The following is a 24,426-nucleotide window of genomic DNA, read 5'->3' as shown; positions in this document are numbered from 1 at the left end:
TGACAGGGTTACCCTATATAATTTTATATACATAATGTAGGCCTACTGAATACAGACATTTTCTGTATCCACGGCAACAAACATGATGGGATATATAAAGTATGTAGACCTGTCTGAAAGCCGGTGTTTTTGTACTTGTATCTCACTGCATGCGTCGCACTCATGCCCAGCCATTGATAGAGGCTCTTAATGAAAATAAAGGAAACTTGGACATGAGTTTCCCAATCTTTACCTGCTGACCCATCAGGATTTTCGTTTGCTGTCCTATCACGGGTGCTCATTTGTATGATAAATAAAACTTTGTAGATACTGCTCTATTTGTGCATTGCGTCAAGTCTGTTATTGGTACATGTATGTAGCTGTAAACCTCTTAATCTGTACAGCTCAATAATGACTATGAAAATCGCCTTTGTAGCACATTGGATCGTTTTTGTCATTCAGATGGACGTCACCTTACCATGAGATTGCAATGGATGCAAGCTATAAAATCTGGATGTCATAAGTACGTGTCAAAGCCCTGACTGGGTTACCTTCACTCTTGAAACCGAACGTGGTTGTTAATGTGAAAAACTGCAGAGGTCGGTGTTAAAACATTAATGAAATGTACATGTATAAATCTGGTGTTCTACTATACAGACCATGTGGTCTGAACTGAATTTGTCCAGATGGCCAGTTGAAATCCATGATCTATATGTGTATATTAGGATGCAGCCCTTGTGGCATTATACTGTCATACTGTATGTATAGTTTATAAAACAAATTAGGATTGGTGGTTTCCTCTTAGGCTGTCACTATACTTGCAGTTTCATGCTGCCAGTGTATGAACCTTTTCACCTTCATATATGAATTATTTTTACGACCCATTTAAACACAATGCGGTCAGATGAGTAAATAGAAAACCACATAGGCCCACTGTCCCATGTTGCCTAAAACTATAATAAATTTTGAATATTTAGAATCTGTTTAATTGATATACTCCAAGGTTATATTTCTACTTAAATTATGATTTGCGGTTGTGTAGAGAGCACAGACCTGCTGGTGAAAATCTGTGCATCATGCAAATTAACAGTGATGAACAAAGTTCGCAAAAGAAGTTTTAGTTTCATTTTTGAAACATATTTCAGTATGTCTCTTAATACCCGACCAGAATAGACAACCTCCTCTCCTTCCTCCTTCGCCCCTACCCACTGTATGGGTTCTAAAATTTTGCCCCAATGAGCTATTTTGACAAGTCATCGTCGCTGACATCACGCACGAAGGCTACTTTTCGAACTGACCGCTGGATTCTTTGGAAAACTCTAGTTTAGAGCCATTTTCTAGAAGAAAAGCTTTTCTGTTGCCTGAAGGCCCACTTTAAATGTTAGGAGATATGGCTATACCATGAGGGTATCGACAGAAGCAGATAACATAAGACATATATATGTAAATATATCACACCATACATTTGTGTGTTCAGTCTAACCATGGAGGTAGAACGGATTCTACCCATCGTGTAGCTGATCAGCATATGCGGCAGCCTGATATTGGTAAACAAAAGGTGGGGGGGCCTAAGCCCTTAACATTTTAACAAAAAATTACAGACCAGATGACATCGACTAAGAGGTTTGAACAAAAATGCTTAATAATTAAGGAACACCGTGCAGTTTATCCCGGATTTATCAAAAAAAAAACAAAAAAAATTCACCGGAAATCGCCTAAATTGCGTTTCCAGCAATATATGGCGAGAGCTACCGGGGCCTTGCTTAGCGACCCCTGGACACTCGTCTGATGGGCAGGGATACTACTTCTGCTGCTTCCTCCCCTTTAAATTTTATAACGTTCCCTGGCTCCTGCATGAGAAAAAATGTACGAAGTAAAGATAATGACAGTGTGAATAGGATCTGGGACTAATATAACTTATATTGCTCCAGATAACATGCAGTTCATCATGATCTCGAATTTTAAAGGCCCAATAGACTGCCTAAGGTGATAAGGTGACAGATATATATATACTGAAGTAGAAAAAGAAAGAAAAGGATAATAAATTTATGAATAAAATGAAACGATAACGAGTATCGCTCAGTGAGAGACTCGTCATGAATTGCGAATGAAATTTAACTTTGCTTATGGTCGAAAGTGAAAGTTATTTCATTGGTCAGCTCATAGAATAAAACTGCCCAATCCAAGCAAAGCAAGTATATAATCCGTCCAATCAAATAGCCGAGCACTCTCCGTTATTCGGCATATTGTGCATTATCGCCCTTCATATTAAATTACATAAAACGACATAGGGAGATCCGCCGAATTGCGAAGAGTGCTTCTTCTCTCCCCCCACAAAAGGCAGCCATTTTCGGAGTCGGTCGTTGTAGCGGTGCGAATTTTACAAGATTTAGAAGTGTGGAAGCCTCCATCTCATCGATACACTCTGCAGATTTTATCCAGTAACAATGTCTAAAGGAAACGAGCAAGGGTTTGTATATGTTACTTAACCATAAGTCGATAAATGGATACTAATTCGAGACACGGTCGTATTTCATTGTACAGTGTAGCCTACCGCAAAGTTCTGCAACCATGTGCTGTCTCGAAGTGCACTCATTTTGTGCCTAGCTTCAGTTTTATTTTCATTATTTATTTGATGCAAATAGCATTTGTGAATGTATATTTGTGATGTGCTCTTTTTCGCTTTGTTCTTGGCCCGCGTGTGCAAGACTGGACTGCGTTTGAAACTAAAATGTGCCGGTAAAGTGGCAACTCGCATGCAATAAAAGTCTGAACCTAAAATGGCGTGTTAATGTCGGCTATTTCGAAGGCCTACAGGAAGGTAAATCAGTAAATCGAAAGAACTATGCTAATACCACTAAACCCCAGCTAAGCCGAATGACAAACTCTTTTTGGGCAGATGTGAAGACTAGGTTAGTCAGTGAGCCCCTTCTCAGATGCTCATAGTGAAAAGTAACTCCAGATAGCTCTGCCCTTCACTAACACTACAGGGTAGAGCTATAGATCATTCTGTTTGATTCTCCTGCGATAGTGCCAGAGTTCTACCAATTAATCCGTAGTGTAAGTGAACGTGTAGAGATATATGGAGCTAAGTGAAAAGCAGGTTCTTCAATGAGTTCATATCACTCTACCAAGTGACCCCACCCACAAACTTAAAATTCCCATCACCTGAACCACTGTCTGGTTGAACATTCGTCATACAGTAGCGAATGAGACTTGTTTCCTGGAATTCTCGAAATTCGTTTGTAACAGAGAACAGAGAAACCAAATTTATCAAAAGTGTTCCAAGTGAAGTTTGACTAGACACCCAGTTGATATTGTGAGCATAGGCTTAAGTGGCTTCCCCTGATAAAATTTTCTAGTTTCCTATGGTGGCGCTTGCACATACATTGGGAGGTGGATGGAGGATAGGGATTACCAAATGGTAGCTCAAATGCCCACTGTGAACTGAATAAAGTTAACTATTGACACAAAGTCTCCAAACCGAGTTTGGTCATACCGGAAACATCAGAAATGCTACATGCTGCTGCCCCGTGTAGCACAAAGAGGTTAAAGCAAGACCCAAAGCGTATATATATATGTATGTATCCGGAGACTAAAGAAAATATTAACCTGAAAGTCCAATCTAAGGCTGGCTTATAGTTGTGTTAACATTTGTGATTTGAGCGCATAAGTGTGATCTTGGGGGAATTGCCACTTGTGTACGCCACAGATTGAAATAAAAATTGTCCAAAAGAGGGCGCAGTCGACGGCGAAAGTAATTCACCTGACATTTGTCCAAGTTTTGGCTCACATTTTCATTCAGCTCACATGCTCGATGGAAATCTCTGTTCCCATACAGATATTTTACTACTCTGATGTGAACTAGACCTTATCCAATATCAAAAGTTCACAACTGATTTCTTGGCTTAGGAAAATAAATATTTCAGAATCAGTGTATGTCCATTTTTGGACTGAAAACACTCTGGATTCGACCACATCAAACACAAACGATGTTCTACTACCCCAGCTTTTGCGTATATGCACGGGTACTACAACGCTGAACTTTCACGAGCGAATCAAATACTCTCTTTTTAGAAAGCTTGTTTTTATTTTCCCCCTCTGTCTCTCTAAACTTCCACTCAGTGTGTAATCACTGAATTTTCTGACATTTATTGAGTTGAAATTCTGAAGTATCAAACCATTGGATGTGTTAAAATTTCATAATGATATAAATGTAAGATGAGGTGTGGAAGTCTCAGCTGTTTTTTGTTTAAGCCAACTGTTGGTACTCACAGCTGAAGTCGCATGTATTCTAATTTCTTTCAGAAAACTTTTTGTTGGGGGTTTAAGCTGGGACACTACAAAAGGTGAGTTGACAGTTTAAAGCAATTGCTTGCACAAAATACTTAATAGATGGTATTTATTTCCCTTGATCAGATTGGAACAGTGGTACTGTATTCAAAATTAAGTCTTACTACATGTTTAAGCTCTAAATGACCTAAAATTTTGCCATGAAATTGTGTTTTTTGGAGGCACATAAATGTTTTTTGGTGCCTTAGTTGTTAAGAGAGGATTGAAGCTTGCGTAACGTGTATGTAACCTGGATGACTGTTGTTGCTAAAAAAAAAAATGCTTATACCTGAAATTTTGTTCTCCTGATCATATTTGAAATTGATTTTCTGCTAAACTCCATTGCATTTCAGCATCACTGTGTCACCATACGAATTGTCCACCATTCAAAATTTTTGACTTCAAGTACTTATAAAAGGATTTCATGATTATCTGCTTTCAGACAGCCTTAGCGAATACTTTGGCAGATATGGAGAAGTCATTGACTGTATAGTGATGAAGAACCTTCAGACAGGAAAGTCACGAGGTTTTGGTTTTGTGACTTACAAAGATCCTGCCTGCGTAGAGACAGTGCTGTCCTCTGGACCACATCAGTTAGATGGACGACAGGTACAAATTAACATGTAAAAATGTAAATTTTTTTGAAAATGGATGTGCTCCGATTTTATGAAAGTGGCAGCACTTGTTAATGTGTGGGTATTTGTCAAAATATGAAAGCTGTCTTGCTGATTCAATTAATGCGGGCTGTTTCCATCAAGCTACATTTTTGTGCTATTGCACAAGTCCTAGATATTTATTTCTTTCATTGGTGTTTTACGCTATATTCAATAATATTTCACTTATGGAGCAGATCTTGGGGGGTGAGGGATTCCACAACCATCTACAGGTTGGTGGCAGACTTTCTCACCCGAGGCGTAAGCATTTCATTAATCTTGAGTATTTGGAGCATGTGCCTAGAAGCCTCCTTCGATGATAGTGTTGTGATTCATGATTTTGTGTTTCAGGTTGACCCCAAGGCTTGCAACCCTAAAGCTGCACAACAGAATCGTATGAGAAACAGTGATGGCATGGGGGTAGGACTTTGTGAAGTATTTTCAGTACTTTAAAAAATTGATTGTTGTTGAACTGCAGTGTGCATGTAACTATAACATGACTTCATAAGAGAATTATCAATGCTTCTAAAAGCAATTATCTAAGTCAATCTTAGATCACTTGTTTGTGCATTTAGTGTCAGGATTAGTGGCTTTCCAAGCCACGGATTGAACATGTTGACCACTGTTTCATAGGGTGGTGGCGGCGGCATGAGAGGTGGCGGAGACAAGAGCCGGAAGATCTTCGTCGGCGGTTTGCCCAACAGTGCTGATGAAGACACTCTGAAAATGGCTTTTTCTGGATATGGAAAGGTAACAATTTCTCCTGGTGCTTGTTAATTCAGTAGGAGTCATCTTAGTAGGGAGGCACGATGGTGCAGTGTCGGACAGGGATTGCGTGAAGTTCTCCAGCCTCTATTCTTGCTAGGGCCAATAACAGGCCCCAAAAGTGACTTGAGGTGGTCCTGCATGAAGCTCTGTTGGACGTCACTGTCTTTCACAAATATGGCATACACATTGAGCTTGCTCCTAGTGTATGGGTGAAACACTGTGTCACATGTGGGGAAAGTTGAATTACTTCAGCAAGCTGCTTTCACCAGTTGTGGAAAATTCTTTAATCAGTCATTGGGGCGCAATAACCCAGGAGCCCCTCACCAATGTGGTCGCTGTGAGTTTAAGTCCAGCTCAAACTGCATGGCTTCGTCTCCAACCGTACATGGGACGTTTCTCTCAGCAACTTGAGGACGGTTGTGGGTTTCTTCACGCTCTGCGCGGTTTCCTCCCACCATAATGCAGGCTACCGTAGTATTAGTTAAATATTGTTGAGCACGCCTAAAACACCAATCAAATATATAAATGAACCAATCAGTTAAAAAAAAAAAGTATCGCAGTTTTTTCAATGGAAGTACATAACTTAGAGGATTTTAGTATGACGAGAGATTTATGGGTTTGTGACTTGAGATTTTATTGGAAAAAGAATCCCTTTCTTAGAAGGGGGGGTAACTATCGGTACTAAGCAGAAAAACCAGTTACTGCAGCTAGAGATTGAAGGAAAACTAATAGTGTGTGTGTTTTATTTGACAGGTGACAGAGGTAGTAATCATGTATGATCAGCAGAGGAAGAGATCTCGAGGTAATGTAGTGAGAACTATTGTACTAATGATTCTTGATATTTCATCATTCCTTGTCCCGTTTAGAAGAAACTTTTATGGGTATCCTATGATGCCTTTTGTCCTATTTTTCTGTGATTGATCACTTTTTTTTGTCTGGTAAACATTGGGAATTTGAGTGTAGCTCCACCATACGTATTCTGCAGGGACAAGCTGAGGTCTTCAAAAAATTTAGTCAAGTGTGCATTAATTAGCGATTTAGTCAAAGTCCATAATTGATATAATTGAAATACTGCCCAGGTGGGGTCAAGCCGTAATCATGCATTCATGAGTGATCATTTATTCCATAAGGTTGTAACTACCTGTTAAAATAGCTGTAGATTTATTGTTAAATATGTGGGTAATGCCCGACCTTATTACGTCCAATTTTTCATCTCCCTTGAGTTTGATTTTGTATTGTGGTGCTGAATGTTACTCTACTTAAAATAAAGATTAAAATTTTTGGTGAAATTTTAGCACAATTGTGAATTCCAACTTAAAAATCTTTTCACATTGTCCAACTCGAATGGCTTCTCTAAACAGCTTTAATGTTTTACAGTTGAGTTCCTCAAATAAAATTCAGTTCAGTATCGACAGCAGTATTTTAAGAGCTGTCCTTGTATGTTGTAAGATATGTTAATATAATTATAGATTTTGAATATTTATTCATATAGGTAATTAATCTTACACATAATTAATCTTACACATAATTAATCTTACGGCTCCTATCTGCATCTGACTTTTTAGTTGTTAAAATTAGGTTGTATTGTTAACTAGTGTTAACTATAAATGGTTTCTTTTGAGATGGTATTGTGCAGATTGTGAATTTGTCTAATATAGCTCTTGTCCTGTGGGGGGTGGGGGACTATGGATTAATGGTAGTGTAATATAGTGTAATCATGTATATAGCAACTGTGTATCTACACCTGTGGTTCAAGGCGCACAAAGTGGGTATGGAAATTAAGTGAACAGTTAATGTTTTTTAAAGTGTGTTGAATCCTTCATACACATCAGTTTTGTCATGTAGACTAAAAATGTTTAAACAGGTATTAAAAAGATTATGGGTAGCCATTTCTAAAACAAATATTCTTATAGATTACATGCAGATGTATATATTTCTAAAGATAAACAGAACCTATGCCACAAGAAGAAAAAAAAAATGATCTTATCGTGGCGAAAATTTTTCCAGGTGATATAGTTGTGAATCTTGAATGTTTTATACCCTGTGAGCTTTGTTTACCACTTTATGCAGTAAAATGGGGTCAGGCAGGTTAATTTACTTCATATCTTCCTAGATATTGCCTACTTTTGCATTTAGAGTTAAGTCAAGCTTTCGCCCTGATATGGTTGAAACCTTGCTGATGTGGCATCCGGTCTTAATCATATTCCAAACCTAGCAAATTTCACAGAACTTATGGCAGTTATTGCACAGTGATGTGTTTCCCTGCTGTCATGTCATGTTTTCCTGGCCTGGGTACTCGCGTCTAATGGTAAATAGTTGACTTGAATGGTTACTGGTTAAAATTGGACAGCTGTCTTGCATATAATCGATAATTTCAACATTAGGCCATTATTAACTCATGTTGGTTAGAGGGTAACCTTGCCAATCATAAAAGAAATCGCCAAGACTTTTGATGGAATTTCCATTTTCTCCCAGTGGTATTTTCTAAAATAAAATCCCAGTCCTTCTCATCCAGGAAAAAAAAAAAAAAAAAAAAAATTCCCTACCGGCATGCATTTTTTTCTTTGCTATTTTTGAGTTACCTGCATCAAAAATTTGTTGAAGTGTTACTGCCATCTGCATTGTACTGTCTACATACTAGTAGTTGAGGTCAGGAAAATCTCAGTTTGGGTATTTAAAGATGGCAAGTTGGCAAGTTATTGGTAAAAACCATTATTTGTTGAATTCATACTGGCACTGGATGTGAAGGTTGAATTGTTTGACCTGTATGTCTTGATACTATATATATACTTAGATACATACTTGTTTTCTTCAGGTTTAATTTTGAACTGTAATACTATTTGCTCTCCAGCAGTTGTATGTGCAGTGGAAAAGTTGCCTGTGTACATGAACATACGTTGTAGTTGCAGTTGTATAAAAACAGCTGGTTATTTGAAATTTGTTCCATTTCTCTGGAAAAGAATGTCTAGCATGTAGTAACATTTCTAAAAAAAAATGACGTATGCCAGATTTTTATTTGACTACTCCAGCTGTTTTAATCGACTGCAGCTCCATGTATGATTATATGTTGACCGATGTCTTAAACTTTATGCTTTCTCTTTATTATAGTTAAGTTGAGATAGATCCACACTCTGGTTGCTGTTTGCTTGGCAAAGCTCACAAATATCTCAGGTGTAGTTTCTCAGGGCTATGTTTATCAGTTGGTATAATCTTCACTACATCAAGATCAAGATCGCTATCTGCATTGGACTGGATTATCTACATTGGATTTCATATAAAAATTAGAGCCATTTTGTATGGTCAGTATTTTAATACAGTTAATCCAAGAAGCACTAAGTCAGGGTGAACTTCTAGGCATGACTATGCATGCATTTGTATCCTGAATGCCTGATGAAGTGTTTGTTTCAATTCCATGCTTGTGCTGGAAAAATGCATGTTTTTATTGGTCAACTTGAAAGATGCACATACTTAAAACATCAGGTATGTTTTCATAACTTTTAAATGCAGTGAAATGGCAACATCTTACATGAAGGACTACTACATTTAGGTGTTCATTGAGCTTAATGCTTGATTTTTATGGGTTAATATTTCAGTACCTATAGCAGGTGTACATGTAGTTATGATTTACATCCAACTGGATCGGCAATTACCTGGAAGGAAATAGCTGTATTGTCCTCTGTCTTGCATGGGAACTAAGAACTTGACGACGAACCAGTTATAGTTAGAATGTTAGTATCAGAGAGTATTTGTGAAGTTTTTGTATATATTTCTGTGAGCTTTGCCAAGAACACCGAACCTGGACCTTCCATAGAGACTGGTCTCATATTGATGTAATCTTCATTACCATTATTTGGGCACTAGGCTTTGGGTTTTTGACATTCGAGAGTGAGGAAAGCGTTGAAGCAGTTTGCAAGGATCGCTATGTGGATGTTAGCAACAAACAGGTGGAGTTATCGTTATTTACATTACATTACTTGCCTTGGATGTTAAGAAAATTGTTCATTTTGGTACCATTTACATGAAGAATTGAATGCTACTCATTAAATATTAATTGGCTAATGTAATGCATTTGTTTAGATGTCATGTAATAAAAATTCTCCACTATGACATGGGTATGTTTATTTAGACATGTATTGCATGTATATATCATACATGCGATTTAAGCCTAACTTAAAATTTTTAAGAAAGTTGGTAGTTTCAAACTTGCTTATTATATTAACATATATATACTTTGTTACATTGCATGTATGGTAAAGTACGAAATAATTTGTGCATTATGTATGCCCTAATCCCTTTCTTTCCAGAGCTGTATGGGTTAAAAATCCAATTCTTACATTACAATTAAAATCAGTAGCTTTTATCTACTTATCTAGAAACCTTATAGTTATGTGAACAACCGTTTGCTCGTGGTTGTAATTACACTAAGATTATCATAGTTACAGTGGTTTTCTTTGGTACCTTGATTTGTTGCACCGGTATTGGTTAAGTGGAAAGGGTACATGTCCTTGGAAGAAAATAACACATTTGTGCATCCTATACCTTAAATGAAAGAGCTATACTTAAGGTTAAATAATATCTCAGTTTTCTGCCAGCAGTACTTGTTATTTGAGTATTTAATAGTTAAACACCGAAGACTTAGAAGTCTCCTTTAGGCTGACATTTCAACATATTGCATTAGTCATCTTGCTTAGCTTAGCCTAGTAGCTTTTCAGGGTATGGCATTACAGACACATATTGGCAACCTACAGGTTTAAGCAAGATGGGCCGTCTCGTACATCCTAGACTCTTCCTTTTTAGAGCTGGCTTTCACAGACCTAATAACCTACAATTGAGACTACATTTAGCCGAGACTGGAAATGCACGTTAATCATATGATAGGAGTAACACCTTAAAGAACGACGTCACTATGAATATGCAAATGGAACAACGGAGGCTTTTCATTGGACGAGCCTAAAACATGGTGGGACTTTCGATGGTCCTCGAATTGGTGGATTTTGTAGACAATGACTGTTTTAAAAAACATATAAAACCGTTTTTGGGGAAAAAAAAATTCATGCAGTTTGTATTGCTCTTTCATTTAACCTATAGGTTGTACACATGTGTATTTTTCTTCTAACCTAACTTGTGCACAATACACTTCTGATGGCTAGTGATACACCATATGTTGAAGTTACAACTTCTAACAGTTAGCATATGTCTAATGTATAATTTAATAATAGAAATTACATATATTGTAAATTTACATTGTAAAATGTGTAAATGGGGGTGGAGGGTGGGGGGTGTCAGCTAATGGGCTCTAACTGGATGGGAGTGTGATTTACGTAATTGTCGGTGCATGATTGGATTATATGCAGCTTACATACATATTTCACCACAACACGTTTATACAAGTATATAATAATTAGATGGGCCTGTGAATATGTAATTGATGAATAAGTATGTATTTCCTAGGGTGCAAGATACTATTTAGAAGCAGTGGATCTGCACATGCTTTATTTGAAGGAAAATCAAAAATTGCCTTCCTTCGAATATTTTGAATGGGTACCAACGAAAAAAAAAAAAGGAATAAAAACAATGGTAGTAATGATGAATCAGGGTTTTGATTGACAAAGAATGTCACAAGAAGAACTGGATTTTTCCAGCCCTGGCTTGTTGCCTTATGTGCACATCACTAGCTGTCTCTGAACGTTGTTTGGTCTTTGTTTAAAGGTGGAATGTAAGAGAGCAGAACCTAGAGACGGTAAGCAGGGTGGTGGCGGCGGTGGAGGTCCCTGGGGACCACCCGGGGGTGGACAGTGGAACCAGAACTCTGGACCTCCAGGGGGTGGCCCCTTCCAGGGCCCCGGTGGAATGGGCGGGTACCAGGACTTTAATCAAGGTGGCTTCAATCAGTTCCAGGGTGGATATCAACAAGGGGGCTGGGGACAACAGCCAAATATGGGCAACCAAGGTGAGTACGCATCATGGCAGTACCATCAGGCAGGTACGGTAAAGCAAGTTTTCAGACTAGTTGCCCAATGGTTTAATTACCTGCAAATTTATTGTTTAATTAGTTTATTACTCTATTTCTTATAATATTTGGGACACCTGGTCTGCTCATTTTGGCCATTATATATGTAATTCTGAGGAATAATGAACATTTTCTCACATGGGTTGACCATGAGATGACAACATAGTTGTCTTTACTTTCGCAAAAGGCTGGTAAAGAAATGTAGTATTCTACTTTCAACACCGCTAATATCCGTCCCAAATTATAAGAGAATTAGGGTAATTTTAATTGGCTTTGTTTCATGTAAATATATCTAGGCTTAGAATGTTATCTGGATTACTGGCCTGTAGAGATCATTCATTTTTTTAATGGGAATTGAAAGAAACATATCTTCTGGATGCAGATAACATGCACATTTTTCCTAGAGCAACATTGTGAAATTTTGTTTCTGGTGTGGAATGATTTTGGTATCAGGTAATGAAGCATAGTTTGACTTTCAAACAGAAGGAGAAATTAAACTTACCCCTTTTATTCATTTTTTTTTTTTTTGCAAAGTAGCGTTTTTTATTGCCCCTGTCAAAACAGAGCTCCAAATGGACATTGCCCAGCATCTGTGTTTTTGAAATCAGTGAGCAGATTCTATGCGTCCGGTAGAAAATGTTACTTTTCTGTGAAGACTTTCTAGCCTAGCATTTGTCATGTTAAAATGTTAAAGCCTGAATGGAATGGAGAGGTTTACCTGCCTATATGATGTGCCAAACTTCAAATTTAGCAGAAAACTTTGCCAGAAAACCTATCAACTTAACCTACAATTACAGCGTCATGCTTAAGCTGAGTAGGCAGACAAGCCCATCCTTCTAACTGGAATGCATTGAGCAGATTTACATGTTTAAATACGAAGAAAAGGGGTCTGTTTAGATAAGGCTCGGTATTGTATAATTTAGTTTGGCAACAAACCCAGTGCACTTTTAAGAGGATGCATGAACATATGTAAGATTTACTGCATTTGATCTGAACAAAGTGCTGGAGCAAATGCATGTTTAGTGGCTAATAAAGTTCATTAAATATGTTTTTGCAGTAGGTTATTGACCTACCTTCTAAACAATGTTAAAAAAGCCTTTCGAAGATCAAAAAAACTTTGAAAATCAAAAGACCTCTAAGAATGCGACAAAATGAGTAATCTCATCATGGATGAAGTTTAAGGTCAAATGCAGTAATTTATGTTACGATATATTAAGATATTTGCTGGTTATTGTCTTGTTAAGCTCTGGCTGATATGTAAGGGGATTAATTTCAGGAGGGTGGATGCAGAATTCAATGCCCCAGGGGCCGTCTCATATGGGTATGCTATCCTTAGTGTGTAGATACTGGACTATAGTCATGTTCTGCATGCTTTCTTCTCTACTGTTTTTAACCATTTCTGTCATTAATGTCTCCAACACCCCACACCACATTTATGTATGGTCATAGGAGGAGAGTGAAACGATCTGGACAGTTCTCACATTATTGAGAAAAATTTAATTTGAATTACAACATTCATTGCTGGTTTTCGTAAATTTGAATTAAAATACCAGTACGTCAGAAACTAGCACTATTAGATTGATCTGTCAGATCGTTTTACTCCCTCTGAAACATTGTCCACACTTAATTGACATGTTGAATGCTCTGTATATATCACGTGTACAGTACCCAGTTACTTTTGCCATGGGAGATGTTCTGGCCAGCAGAGTAACAAGTGTACAGCTGTAGTTTACACCTAGGTGGTTAGTATTGGTTGCAATTTGGTTTTTAGTCATATCAGTGGAAAAAAGAGATATATGGACACACTTTTGTAGTGTGTATTGTTTGGGTTTGTGTTCTTGGGTATGTAGTGTAAAGTTAATGACATGTTGTTAGTCATAACATCCTCATTAAATTTTTTTTTTATATCCAGGGTCAATCCTGGGTCGGATCACACCTAAGACCTTCAGAGGAAGTTGTAACTAACTTGCTTAGCTTTCAGCATTAAGACACTGGTAGAAATGTGTTTTTAAAACATGCCTGTCACAGAGGCAGGTAAACTTTTCTACCTGTCACCTAAAGGTATCTACCTGTTCCAATCAGTCTGGCTTTTAGATAGTATGTTCTGTGACAGTGTTATGATAACATTTTTGTCGGTATATTTTCTTGGGCGTAATGGCTTGCTTGCCATCCTCAGCGAAGCAGCACTAGATGAAAGAGCGGTGGAAATCCATCCTGCAACATGGAGGCACATTATATGCACCCTAAGGGCTCCTTCATCGTCATATGACTGAAAAATTGTGAAGAATGATGTCTAACCCTAAGCACTCGTTCATTCACTCACTCACTCAATTTTTGCCGTTTTTTTCTATGTTAATGTATTCATCCCAATCGTTTTCATCAGAAAAAAAAATTTTTTTTTGCGAAGGTTGGGTTGGGGTGCGCCCAACAAAGATGTTTTGAAGGATGGCTTACTTACTTGTGTCCTGCTAAACCTGGTCGTCATTTTGTGACTAAACCAAACTAGGAGCAAACCAAACCAGAACTAAAACATGGTAGCCTTGCGAAAGCTGTGCAAGTCATGCAAATGGAAAACAACCAAGAAACATTCTTGTATAGTTGATGTCTTTTTTTCTTCTGTCTCCTGCAAAGACTGGATGTTATCAAAGTTCTGTTGGTCAGATATGTCTATAACCCACCCTACTGCAACCCCAATGGTGACGATATTGTCTATATTTGTCGAGAATCTCCAGAGTGTAAACTGTCCGTTTATATAGCTTGATACTCAAGAATGTGCATTTACTCTGTCTGACTGTAATCTAGGGCCTCATTCACAAAAACTTCGTAAATCACATTTCTCGTTACTTTGGTGAAAGACGCTGAGGTTATAGCGCCATAGGGCGACGACAATTACAAGAAAATTGATTTACAAAATTTTGTGTAAATGGCCCTTCTGTTCCAGTCACAAGTAGAGAACTAAGGTGGTTGGGTTCTTAATCTGTTTTTCTTTCACCATTGATCAGTAATTTTATGTTTATTACTCCTTATGTGCATGTAACAACGGTAGAACACAATGGCTTTATCCGTTTGGTTTATACAACACCAGTGAACCGTTTGTGTGATTTGTGTGAGCAGAGATTAAAGGGATAAAGAATGGATGCTGATTGGCTGACTTAATGTACAGTACTAAACTGCAGGGCCGTAATCTCTCTTGAAATCATCTACAACAATATAACTACAAATTTCCAAAGTGTTTTAAATATTCATTTACTGATAAAAGTTCAGATACGGCAGTAAAGTGATAGCGTATTTGAGATTATGACTTGTATTGTGAAATTACACGCTCAGTCAGAGCATCAGCTTGTCATCCAAGCAGTCGGTGTCTATTTTGTATCCCTGTAATGTAAATTTCTCTTCTGGTACAGTTGTTGTAAAAATTATAGTATTTAGACCAATGTACATCCTTTGCCATTGTGTTTCACCATGCAGGTATATGGATTACTAAATAGTTGCATTCATATTTCTTTACGTAACATTAGATAAGACATAGCTAGATATCCAGTCTATGATATTTCAGTTAGTGTATTGGTCTTCTTATATCAGGATGTAAAGTTTGTAAACAACCGTTAGTTCTACATGTATTACAAGAGGGTTACCTGTATATGCACGTTCTAAATTATGTGTAACTAAAAGTTGGCGTATATATAGCCATCGTTTTTCAAGTTTAGAATTATCAGTTTGATGAATGATGATGATCTTAGATCACAATTTCTTGGAAGTTTGGCTTGAATTTAGTTCACAAAATTTGCTGTGACTTGGTTAAAGTTTGTGTCAAAACACGACCTTATATTTTACTTACAGGTGGTTACGGGAATCAGGGCAACTTTCAGGGTCCTCCCCAGGGCCCACCTCAGCAGTGGGGCGGGCAGCCTCAACAGGCTCCACCAGTACAGTCTCCGCCACAGGGGCCAAATGCCGGTAACTACGGTTACGGTCAGCCGCAGGGAGCCCCAGGTGGGTACAGCTCCCCACCCCAGAGTCAGCCTCCACAGCAACAGCCCCAGGCAGGACCAGCTCAGCAAATGTTCGGAGATTATGGTAAGACAACTGCAACTGCAGAAATATAATAATGCCTCTCCTAAACTCACAAGGTTATTCAGTTTGAACTAACAGTTCTTTAGAAAGTTCTACTGCTGCAATGGGAAAGTAATTTGATTTGGATGTGCTTATTCAGGGCTTTTTTTTCTTTTTGGTGGGAATGTAATTCCTGAAATATTCCTGTAAATCCAAGTTGAACGGTATAAAAAGATTGAACATTTTGAATATACAGGACTCTAATATTGGATTCACTTAAGACAAACACATCAATTCTGGCAGGATAAAATTAGCCCAGTTCTCTGGAAAACAACGAATGACTGGTTTCCTTGGCACTGCAACATCATGTTGCCTACTATGCCAGATGAGCCTTGTATGCTTTTTTTTTTTCAGCTTATGTTATGTGTGAAGGTTTTTGGAATAGTAGTAAAATGTGAATTATACATGCAGGTCTCTTACAGGCCTAGTGGGTTAATGTATACAACAACAAAAAAAAAGCAATTCTTTGCACTAACCCCACTGCAGCTTGTGATTCTGAAAAATGATGTAATCCACCTTGTTCACCAGGAATGTCATATGAAACCACTTTGAGGCCTCGAACTGAGTGTGCTGGTTCATGTTTTTTTTTTTTTTAAAGGTATATGAAAGTTATTGGAAGTGATTAGATTTTTGATTCTGTTGAAATAAAATTTTTCATATTTGTGTTGATAATCCTTCCAAACAGTTGTTCGTTAACCCCTGCTGAACTTTCCTTTTAATATGCACTGTGTGCCAAACAACATTCCAGAAACAATGCGCACCATTTTAATGTTCACTTCCTCCCCCAACCAAATTCTGTTGGATGGTTTGTCTTAGGCATATCAATGGCTGAATACGTTATTAAAGTTCAGTGGGTTTTCCTTTTGTTTCGGTGTGTGCTTTTAAATTTGTTAAAATGTTTTGTTTTGGATGGTAGTTTCATCAGCTGATTTCTTTGCCTTGCTTCTTGTAGACGTGTATGCGGCGCAATATGGCCATTACTGTAACATGCACTCTGCTGGATGCTAGATGTATTTCACCCACATGGTGACACTATTCTTCAAATATTTTATTACTGTCTTAGGTGATTTAGAATTGTGACTTAATATTTTGTGAGAATCCGGTAAATACCTTGACTCAGTTCCCAGGCCAAACAAAATTCAGGTTCAAAACTGCTCTTTCTGACTCTGCCAGGAGAACCGGGATCAAATCTGGGTAGAGTCATGATAAAGACTTAAAAAAAATGGTACTTCTGGCTGTCTCACTTGTTGCTAAGCACTGAGAGGCTAGACCAAGGAAGCAAGACTGGTTGGCCTAATGTCAGTATAACTTGCCTGGGTGGGGTGTCATGTCTGGTGTCTTCGTCATGATACTTCAGCGTCGGCAGTACTTTGGTTGCATGTACTCACCCTGCCACAAGAAGACACGGTATATTTATGCACGCATAATGACTCCTGGTCATATGATAGAAAAAAATTGTTAAGTATGACGATTAACCCCAATCATTCATTGATTCAAAACTGATATTGGTGGTAGACTGGTCAGCTGCTTGGGCATTCTTAACATTCATTGAGAACCATTCGCCTTCCACTAGTGTGGTTTGCGTATCTGTAAGTCACACGTGGGAAATCTTGCCTAGTAACTTACCACAGTATTACTATTATCTAGATAGAAGCGACAAAGATAGTGTTATGCATCAAAAATGTGTTCTGCAACCAACTGAAAACAGAAATTCAGGCTTGTATTGGTTCTCTCCCTGCCTTTGAGGCCTAGATACAAGAACATTTGGCGTCTTTTTCATTTTTTTTTTGCACGTGCTTTCACAGTTTCACATTTCAGGTAGGGAAAAAAGAAAGATGTTAGGCTCCATATTTTAGGCTTGCTGCAGATTCGTGTTAGAAAATTTCAATGTACTAGAAAGGTAACAGTCATAGCTTTCTTTTCAAACAGGAACTAATTAAGTACAACTGGCCCAAAACTTGACCCCTGTCAAGAGTGAAAAAAAGTACCATAAAGAAATACATTTATAGTAGCTGTAGTCTACATTAGGTATTATTATTAATAAAAACCAGTCATAAGTATATATTGTGTCTGCCGTATAATGCATTGCTTTGTATAGCTGTATGTAAGCTTACATGTTGGTGTTTGCTTCTCCAGTTTTTTCCAAGGCAGCTGCATTTGTTTGATAGCTAGCATGCATGGAACTTAGTTTTGCAGCCTATATGACCTGTGCAAGACTGGTGTAGTAGCTTGAGGATGTTTTGCAGGGTGCCTCTGTCACATACATGTGTTAAGAAGATTTCGTTGATTGTGTCTTTGCGCGATTAGGTGTTCATTGAGGTACTTTTGTGGCCATCACAACCTGCACGTGAATCTATTTGTACTCTTGAAGCCACACCCTATAGCTAGTGATGTGGCTAATGTAACATGGTGTTGTTTTTTGCTGAATTTTTTGGGTTTGAGGAAAAGTTTCTGTGATGTGGAGTTAAGGTGAAAGTATGCTTGTTTTTGTATCTTTACTTTTTGCTCTTGCATATTCTGAGTTTGCATGTATATATTTAGTGCCGTCTTGATTAGGGGTTTTGGCCAAGCTGTTCAGGTTTGGTTCAATATGGGTGTTTTTGTAGCTACAAAGAATAGTGGGTATTCTTCTGTATAATCCTGTTTTTTTTTTTAGTGTGAAAGATTTACCTAGTTTTTGACAGACTTAAGAGCTAGATTTTTTGTTCACTTGTTCAGGACACCAGGCCCCTCATGGTCAGAACATGCCACCCTCAGGCCCAGGCTACGGCCACTCCTATGGCCCGCCGCAGTCGCAGCCACACCCGTCACCGATGCCCCCCCGTCCGGAGCCTTATGCTCAACATGCTCCACCCCCTGGCCCAGGTAATGACCCCAGAATAGCTAATCACTCGCAGGTCTCTAGGCTGGGTATCTGCATGGTCTGAACATAACGTCGTCTTACTATTCTGTATGCAGTGTGTTCATTTTTAACAGGTGTTCGTAACTGATAATCCTGTATAGGCAGGAAGGGGAGGTAATTATGATACAATTGTCTACTTGCAACTCTTGATTTCTATACCAAAAGAAGATGCACATGATTACCTCCCTTAAGGTCAGCTTGCGTCTTGTTCAAGGTGTGCTTGTACGTACCAGGAATGACCACACAACATACACTTTGTAAAGTTATGCAGACTTCGACAGCTACATGGTGATTCACATGGATAACAAGTGAAAAGTATCAGATTCTCCACTGTGCATAACGTTTTCTCAAGAATTTCAGTTCCAAAACTTCTAACATTTGCCATGTAAGCTCCATCAAAACTGCTAAAAAATGTCAGATTGGGACACTAAAACAGCGTTTGTTTCATCTAAGCTGTCTAAAAAGGGATCCTTAAATGAGATAAATCTACCAGTACCTAATTTCTACATTTGTGTCAGGACTTTTGCTGCATGACAGATGTATCAATTAGATTAGTACAGATACAGCCTGGAGACGAGAGTGTTTCCTTTTTGTGCCAGTAGATATCCTATTTAAAGTTAGTCATCAAATACCACACTATAAGCCCATTATAAATTTTTGCCTACAAGGACAATACTCTTAATATACAGCTTTACATAAGGTAGCTTCCTTCAACTTTTGTACATTGGAAAGGATAACTGAAGCCTTTTTTTGTTTTCTTGTCTAAAGTAACGCTAAATTTGTTTTCCTATTGCACTTAATAAAGTTGGATGTTGTAAAGTTTTATTCAAACTAAGCGGTTCTTAAAATGTAGTGTTTTGTTTTGTATGTCTTTTTTGGTATGGAACGAAGATTCTGTTTGTGGGTAAGAGTGCAGATGATTGAGTCATGATTATTCAGTTGCCTTCTGTGTTCTCAGTGAGATTAGGTGGAGGTTACTTTTGTTTTGTAGTTTTAACCTCAGATCTAGTTGTCAACTCTTTGTAAGATCAAAATCTTACTGTCATTTTTTTTACAGGCTGGTGAAGTGTTGTTATCTGGTTTTTTTCTCAAAAGGCTTGTAACGCTGCGCCCATCGCAATTACCATGGCATCATATGCCGTCGGTATGCAATGTCTTGTTGAATAGGCTGGCGTAACATTACAATCTCTTGAAAAAGTAGCTTCCTGGTGTAACTGGATCGTCACCATTCCAAAGAAGGAACTGCTGAAGGATGTACGAGTAATGCATATGCATTAGTGACAGAAGGAAAACTTTCATTTTCAGTATCGAGTGTGAAAGATTCTCGCAGTCTGTGGGTAGATCTTGGTTGTACAGAGTACTGTTTCTCTTTTGACCATACATGCAGACATGTTTTCCAGATTTACTGTCTTTACCAACACTTTTCATTTGCTTAATAGTAAGCAATGTGAAATTCAAACTTCTTTGTAGGAATGTAGGAAATTGGAACCTCTTTTTTTTTTATTTTTAGACACATTTTTTTCTGTGTATTTCAGACAGTTGTTGCAGGTATGGAATATGTCTGATTTTTCTCATAGCCGTATGATATGATTGGTCCTGTGATACAGTGCTCAGTGTTTGATCAGTCCTCATAGGGAGTTGAAGGATTCCTACCGTAGCAGTTTAATAGTTTAAGCATGCTCTGTAAGTCCATGGTTGATGTTGCTTATAGCTTGCACATATATAGAGATGCAAGTTTCCTTTAGAAAATACAATTTCCAAATGTGATGCTGTTTTTTTTTGTTTTGTTTTTTTGTGTCTCGGTGAACATACCGAGTTGTGTAGGTGGTACACAGCAAACCCTGTTGGATCAGTAATCGCCTACATGTGTTGTGGTTTTCTTCTTGACACAGGTGGCTATGGAGGAAATCCACCCCAAGGCCAATCTCCAGCCGCTGACCCAGCTGCAGCACAGAACACAGGTTACAACTACAGCAGTCAGTATGGTAAATATCCGGCCGTGGCAGTGGCAATTCGTTATCCACAATTTTGCCATTCCAAAATTCTTCAGTAGATATTTCTGCGTGTTCATTATTGTATTCTAGATTAACCTCTAAAATTTTAGCTAGTCCAAATTATATTTTGCCAGACCAGGGGCGTCTGTGGCCTGTGGATAGTGTACTAGCACAGCACAGTGACCCAGAAGCCTCTCACCAATGGGATACCTGTGAGTTCGTCCAGCCAATGTTGGCCTCCTCTCAAGCCATACGTGAAAAGATCTTCGAGCAGCCTGTGGATGGTTGTGGGTTTCCAGTTCTCTCCCATCATAACGCTGGTCACCACAACTTGACTATAGTTTGTTGTGTTTTTCCAGATATTAATAGTTTTGCCTGGACAAGGATGAACTGTTCAGTTCGTAGATATATCTCACATTATATTCATGGATATTCGATCACTTGCACTACAGACTTCTTGATGTGGGTTACACCTTGCCAGATGTTAATAATACAGGTTATATAATTATCCCCCCAGCTATATGTGGGCAGGTCTACCAGCAACCTGTGGATGGTTTCCTCCCACCATAATGCTGACCGCCATCGTTTAAACTGAAATATTCTTGAGTACGGCGTAAAACACCAATGAAATGGATGAATAAATATTTGTTCCTAGGTAACATGGGAAACTACAACCAGGAACAGAGTAGTTACGGTCCGACTAGAGGGTACAACCAACAACAAACAAATGGAGCAGCACACAGTTACAATCAAGGTGAGTACGCACACTGTTACAATCAAAATAATCAAGCACACTGATACAATCAAAATAAGCAGGCACGATGTTACAAGATGAACATGCAGCATTTGTCCTTGTTCTGGAATTAGTATTCTGTCAACAAATTAAGCATAGTACATTGTGATTTATTGCAAGCTGATCAGTTCACAGCTTGTGAAGTGCATTAGCATTAACTTGGAAGCACTGAGGGCCTAATCTGATTACAGTGCTTCTCTTTTAGCGCTTGACCATTTGTAGCCATTAGTTTGAACCAATTCTTGAATAAGGTATAAACATCAAAGTCCTCAGCTTGCCTGTTCAAAGTACATGTGTAGCTAGCTCTGTAGGGCTGTGATAAGGTATAGTATCACAGCCCTGTCTTGTTCATAAGCCTTACCCTTGAACACCTCCGTACTTTCCTTGCTGGCTACAGTATACTACTGCTCAGCACCAAATGCTTTGTTTGTCCATAGTCATAGTCGCCTAAGCTGTCAATTCCAGGTAAGTGATCCCATGTGTAATCACTAGTAAACCCACACATGCTTTCAAACGGCCATGGTTAAATGCATACTTCTTATTGAAGGGAATCATATATGCAGTGATCACTGCCACCATTGGGCAAGCTAGACCTTTTGACACGCATACCGGCTAATTGTTTAGGATCAGTCTCACCAGTAATGACCTAGAGGGAACCCATAATCAACATTGATGAATAAAAAACTTCTCAAACAATTAAAAAAAAGATTACGCAAGACGTTCAAAATATGCTAATTGCTAGTAATGTCAGTAGTTACCTCCTGTGAAGAGTATGCATTCAAACATGGAGACTGGAGCTGGAATTTATCCAGTTTCCATTGGTTTCATCCATGTGTGGGTTTTACTAGCGATGACACGTGGGAACATTACCTGGAATTGATAGCTGAGACGACTATGACTATGGACGGACAAATCATTTGGTGCCCAGCAGTAGCATACTAAAGCCAGCAAGGGAAGTACGGAGGCGTTCAAGGTAAGATAATAAAATACAGGGCTGTGATAATATACGTAATCACAGGCCTACAGCGCTAATATGTAGCTAGTTGTACGCCGAGCATCAGCGTCCAACAGTGAAAGCAATATTTAGGTAAATGTTACGGGTGGTGTCTTTAAAAGTACTACACTTAAAGATCTTTTGCATGCATCTCATATTTTGCTAGCAAATGTAAGTTGGTAATTGCACAAACTTCTAAAATTTACTGAAATTCCTCAGGTCAAATGAATGCTTTGTATTATACTGAAAAAAAATATTCTAATTGTTTTGTCTTTGATGAACAGGTGGTTATTCCAGTGATGGTATGGGTGGCTATGGGAATGCTCCTAACCCAGGGTATGGCCAGGGAGATGCTGGTGGAGCTGGTGGGTATGGATCCCCGCCCCAGAACAGGATGCCCCAGGGCACTGGCCCTGCAGGGGGCTACCACCCATACAGGAGAACATAAACAGAGTTTTAGTATTGCTTGTGAGAGACAGACGCATCGCAGGGCTTTGAGAAGGGACATGCAAAGCATACACAACTGCACCACATATATACGCTGGACCATGTTTGCTATGGTCCAGGATTTGACAATGTTGCAGTATTATTTGGGGATCGTTTCTGCCGAAGGGAACGTTTTAAAATCTACAAAGTAACATTATCACTTTCAGATTGTTGTGGAGATATTTTGTTAAATGTGTCTTTTTTTTTTTTTATTTCATTATTCTATTTCATTTAAGGGAGAACTTGAGAAATTGTTCTGGATGTTTTAACTATACATGTAAATGATTGATATCCATTATTGTTGTCTGCCTTTGGCGTTCACTTCCATTGAATCCTATATCATTCACAAATCAGTCAATTTGCCACAAATCAGTCAATTTGCTCATTACCTCCACGGTAAAATAAAGATGGTTTTAATCAAAATTCTGATGTCTTGCTTTCAGTTTATTCTTTCGTCTTTATTCCTGAAATTTGCCCAGAATTTGAGTGTGATATATAAAGTTTGAGGCTGCGTTGTTGCATTCTATTATAGCACCTCCAATGTTTACTCTTTTCCGCTCTCGCAGTAGGGTCTTAGTGACGGTAATTTAAAGATCAGGTGCCATCCAAGATAATGGGCGAAAATGTTTACATCATGCGGCAGTAACTTACCAAAGGTCGTTCTGTTTCGTTTACGCCCCACACTCCAGTTTCCTCTACCCATAAAACTGATCGTCATTAAGTAACTGAATGAATTTTTGAACTCCAATCAGTCAAATAGTTACCGCCAGGAAGTTCATTAGCTAGAAGTTGACTTAATTACACCGACTAGAAAGCATGGTCTGACGGTGAGGTTCCATTAGGCACTTAACAAGCATATTGGAACGAAGCCAGATGTCTGATAACGGTAAATGACCACACAGTATAATATATATATATATATATATGTCGGGTGGTTCCCTTGGATTCGCCTCGGTTTCCTGCACCCGTCACAAGTGGAAAATTTAGGCAAAACATTAATGTCTGCATGCGTCATTATACTAAGGTGCTATATAATGCATGTGTAAAAGATTTCACGTGCATGACTTATCTTTAGCCCGCCTGATCATCGATCGCCCTTGTGGTCAATGACGATAAAAACTCCATCTCTTGAACAGTTCAAGTTTTCTAAAGTTATCGAAACCTATATCACACACACTCTGTGTCATGAGGATAACCCTATTGGTTTTCAGTGGCCTTGTTCTATTTTTGCCCAGTGCATCCGTCAATTTCCTTGTGAACATATTGACTTTAGGCCGATTTGAGTGCCTTGCACTGTATTTCTGCCGTTCTCTTAAAGCATGAGATCCCTTCAGAGAGCGAGATGAAGCTCAATGAGTTGGATGGTCGTCAGGCATACCAGGTACAGGTTCAACCCTGATTA

General features: G+C 38.5%; 1 protein-coding gene across 3 annotated transcripts; it reads left to right on the top strand.

Moving 5' to 3' along the window:
- Nucleotides 1–2,312: 2,312 nt before the first annotated feature.
- LOC135472142 (DAZ-associated protein 1-like) lies at nt 2,313–23,123 on the top strand. 3 transcript variants are annotated; one of them, XM_064751501.1, is made up of 14 exons: nt 2,313–2,449; nt 4,288–4,328; nt 4,754–4,920; nt 5,316–5,384; nt 5,598–5,714; nt 6,486–6,534; nt 9,594–9,676; nt 11,442–11,682; nt 13,019–13,063; nt 15,583–15,819; nt 18,574–18,720; nt 20,650–20,742; nt 21,407–21,505; nt 22,823–23,123. In XM_064751501.1, the coding sequence occupies exons 1-14, from the start codon at nt 2,427–2,429 to the stop codon at nt 22,984–22,986; spliced, it is 1,575 nt and encodes a 524-aa protein (XP_064607571.1). In that variant the 5' UTR covers nt 2,313–2,426; the 3' UTR covers nt 22,987–23,123. The 3 variants fall into 3 exon arrangements, with proteins under 3 accessions (XP_064607571.1, XP_064607572.1, XP_064607573.1); XM_064751502.1 differs by lacking the exon at nt 13,019–13,063; XM_064751503.1 differs by lacking the exon at nt 18,574–18,720.
- The last annotated feature ends 1,303 nt before the right edge of the window (nt 23,124–24,426 follow it).

Source organism: Liolophura sinensis, chromosome 8 (assembly GCF_032854445.1).
Source record: "Liolophura sinensis isolate JHLJ2023 chromosome 8, CUHK_Ljap_v2, whole genome shotgun sequence".
In the NCBI taxonomy this organism is placed as follows: domain Eukaryota; kingdom Metazoa; phylum Mollusca; class Polyplacophora; order Chitonida; family Chitonidae; genus Liolophura; species Liolophura sinensis.
Note: the sequence above shows the minus strand (reverse complement) of the source record. Positions and strands in the feature narration are given on the sequence as shown.

Coding starts and splice junctions, on each gene's coding strand:
- LOC135472142 (XM_064751501.1), top strand. CDS start 2,427: ATGTCTAAAGGAAACGAGCAAGG. Junction 4,921..5,315: donor ATCAGTTAGATGGACGACAG/GTACAAATTAAC, acceptor TTTGTGTTTCAG/GTTGACCCCAAGGCTTGCAA. Junction 13,064..15,582: donor CCAGGGGCCGTCTCATATGG/GTATGCTATCCT, acceptor TTTTACTTACAG/GTGGTTACGGGAATCAGGGC.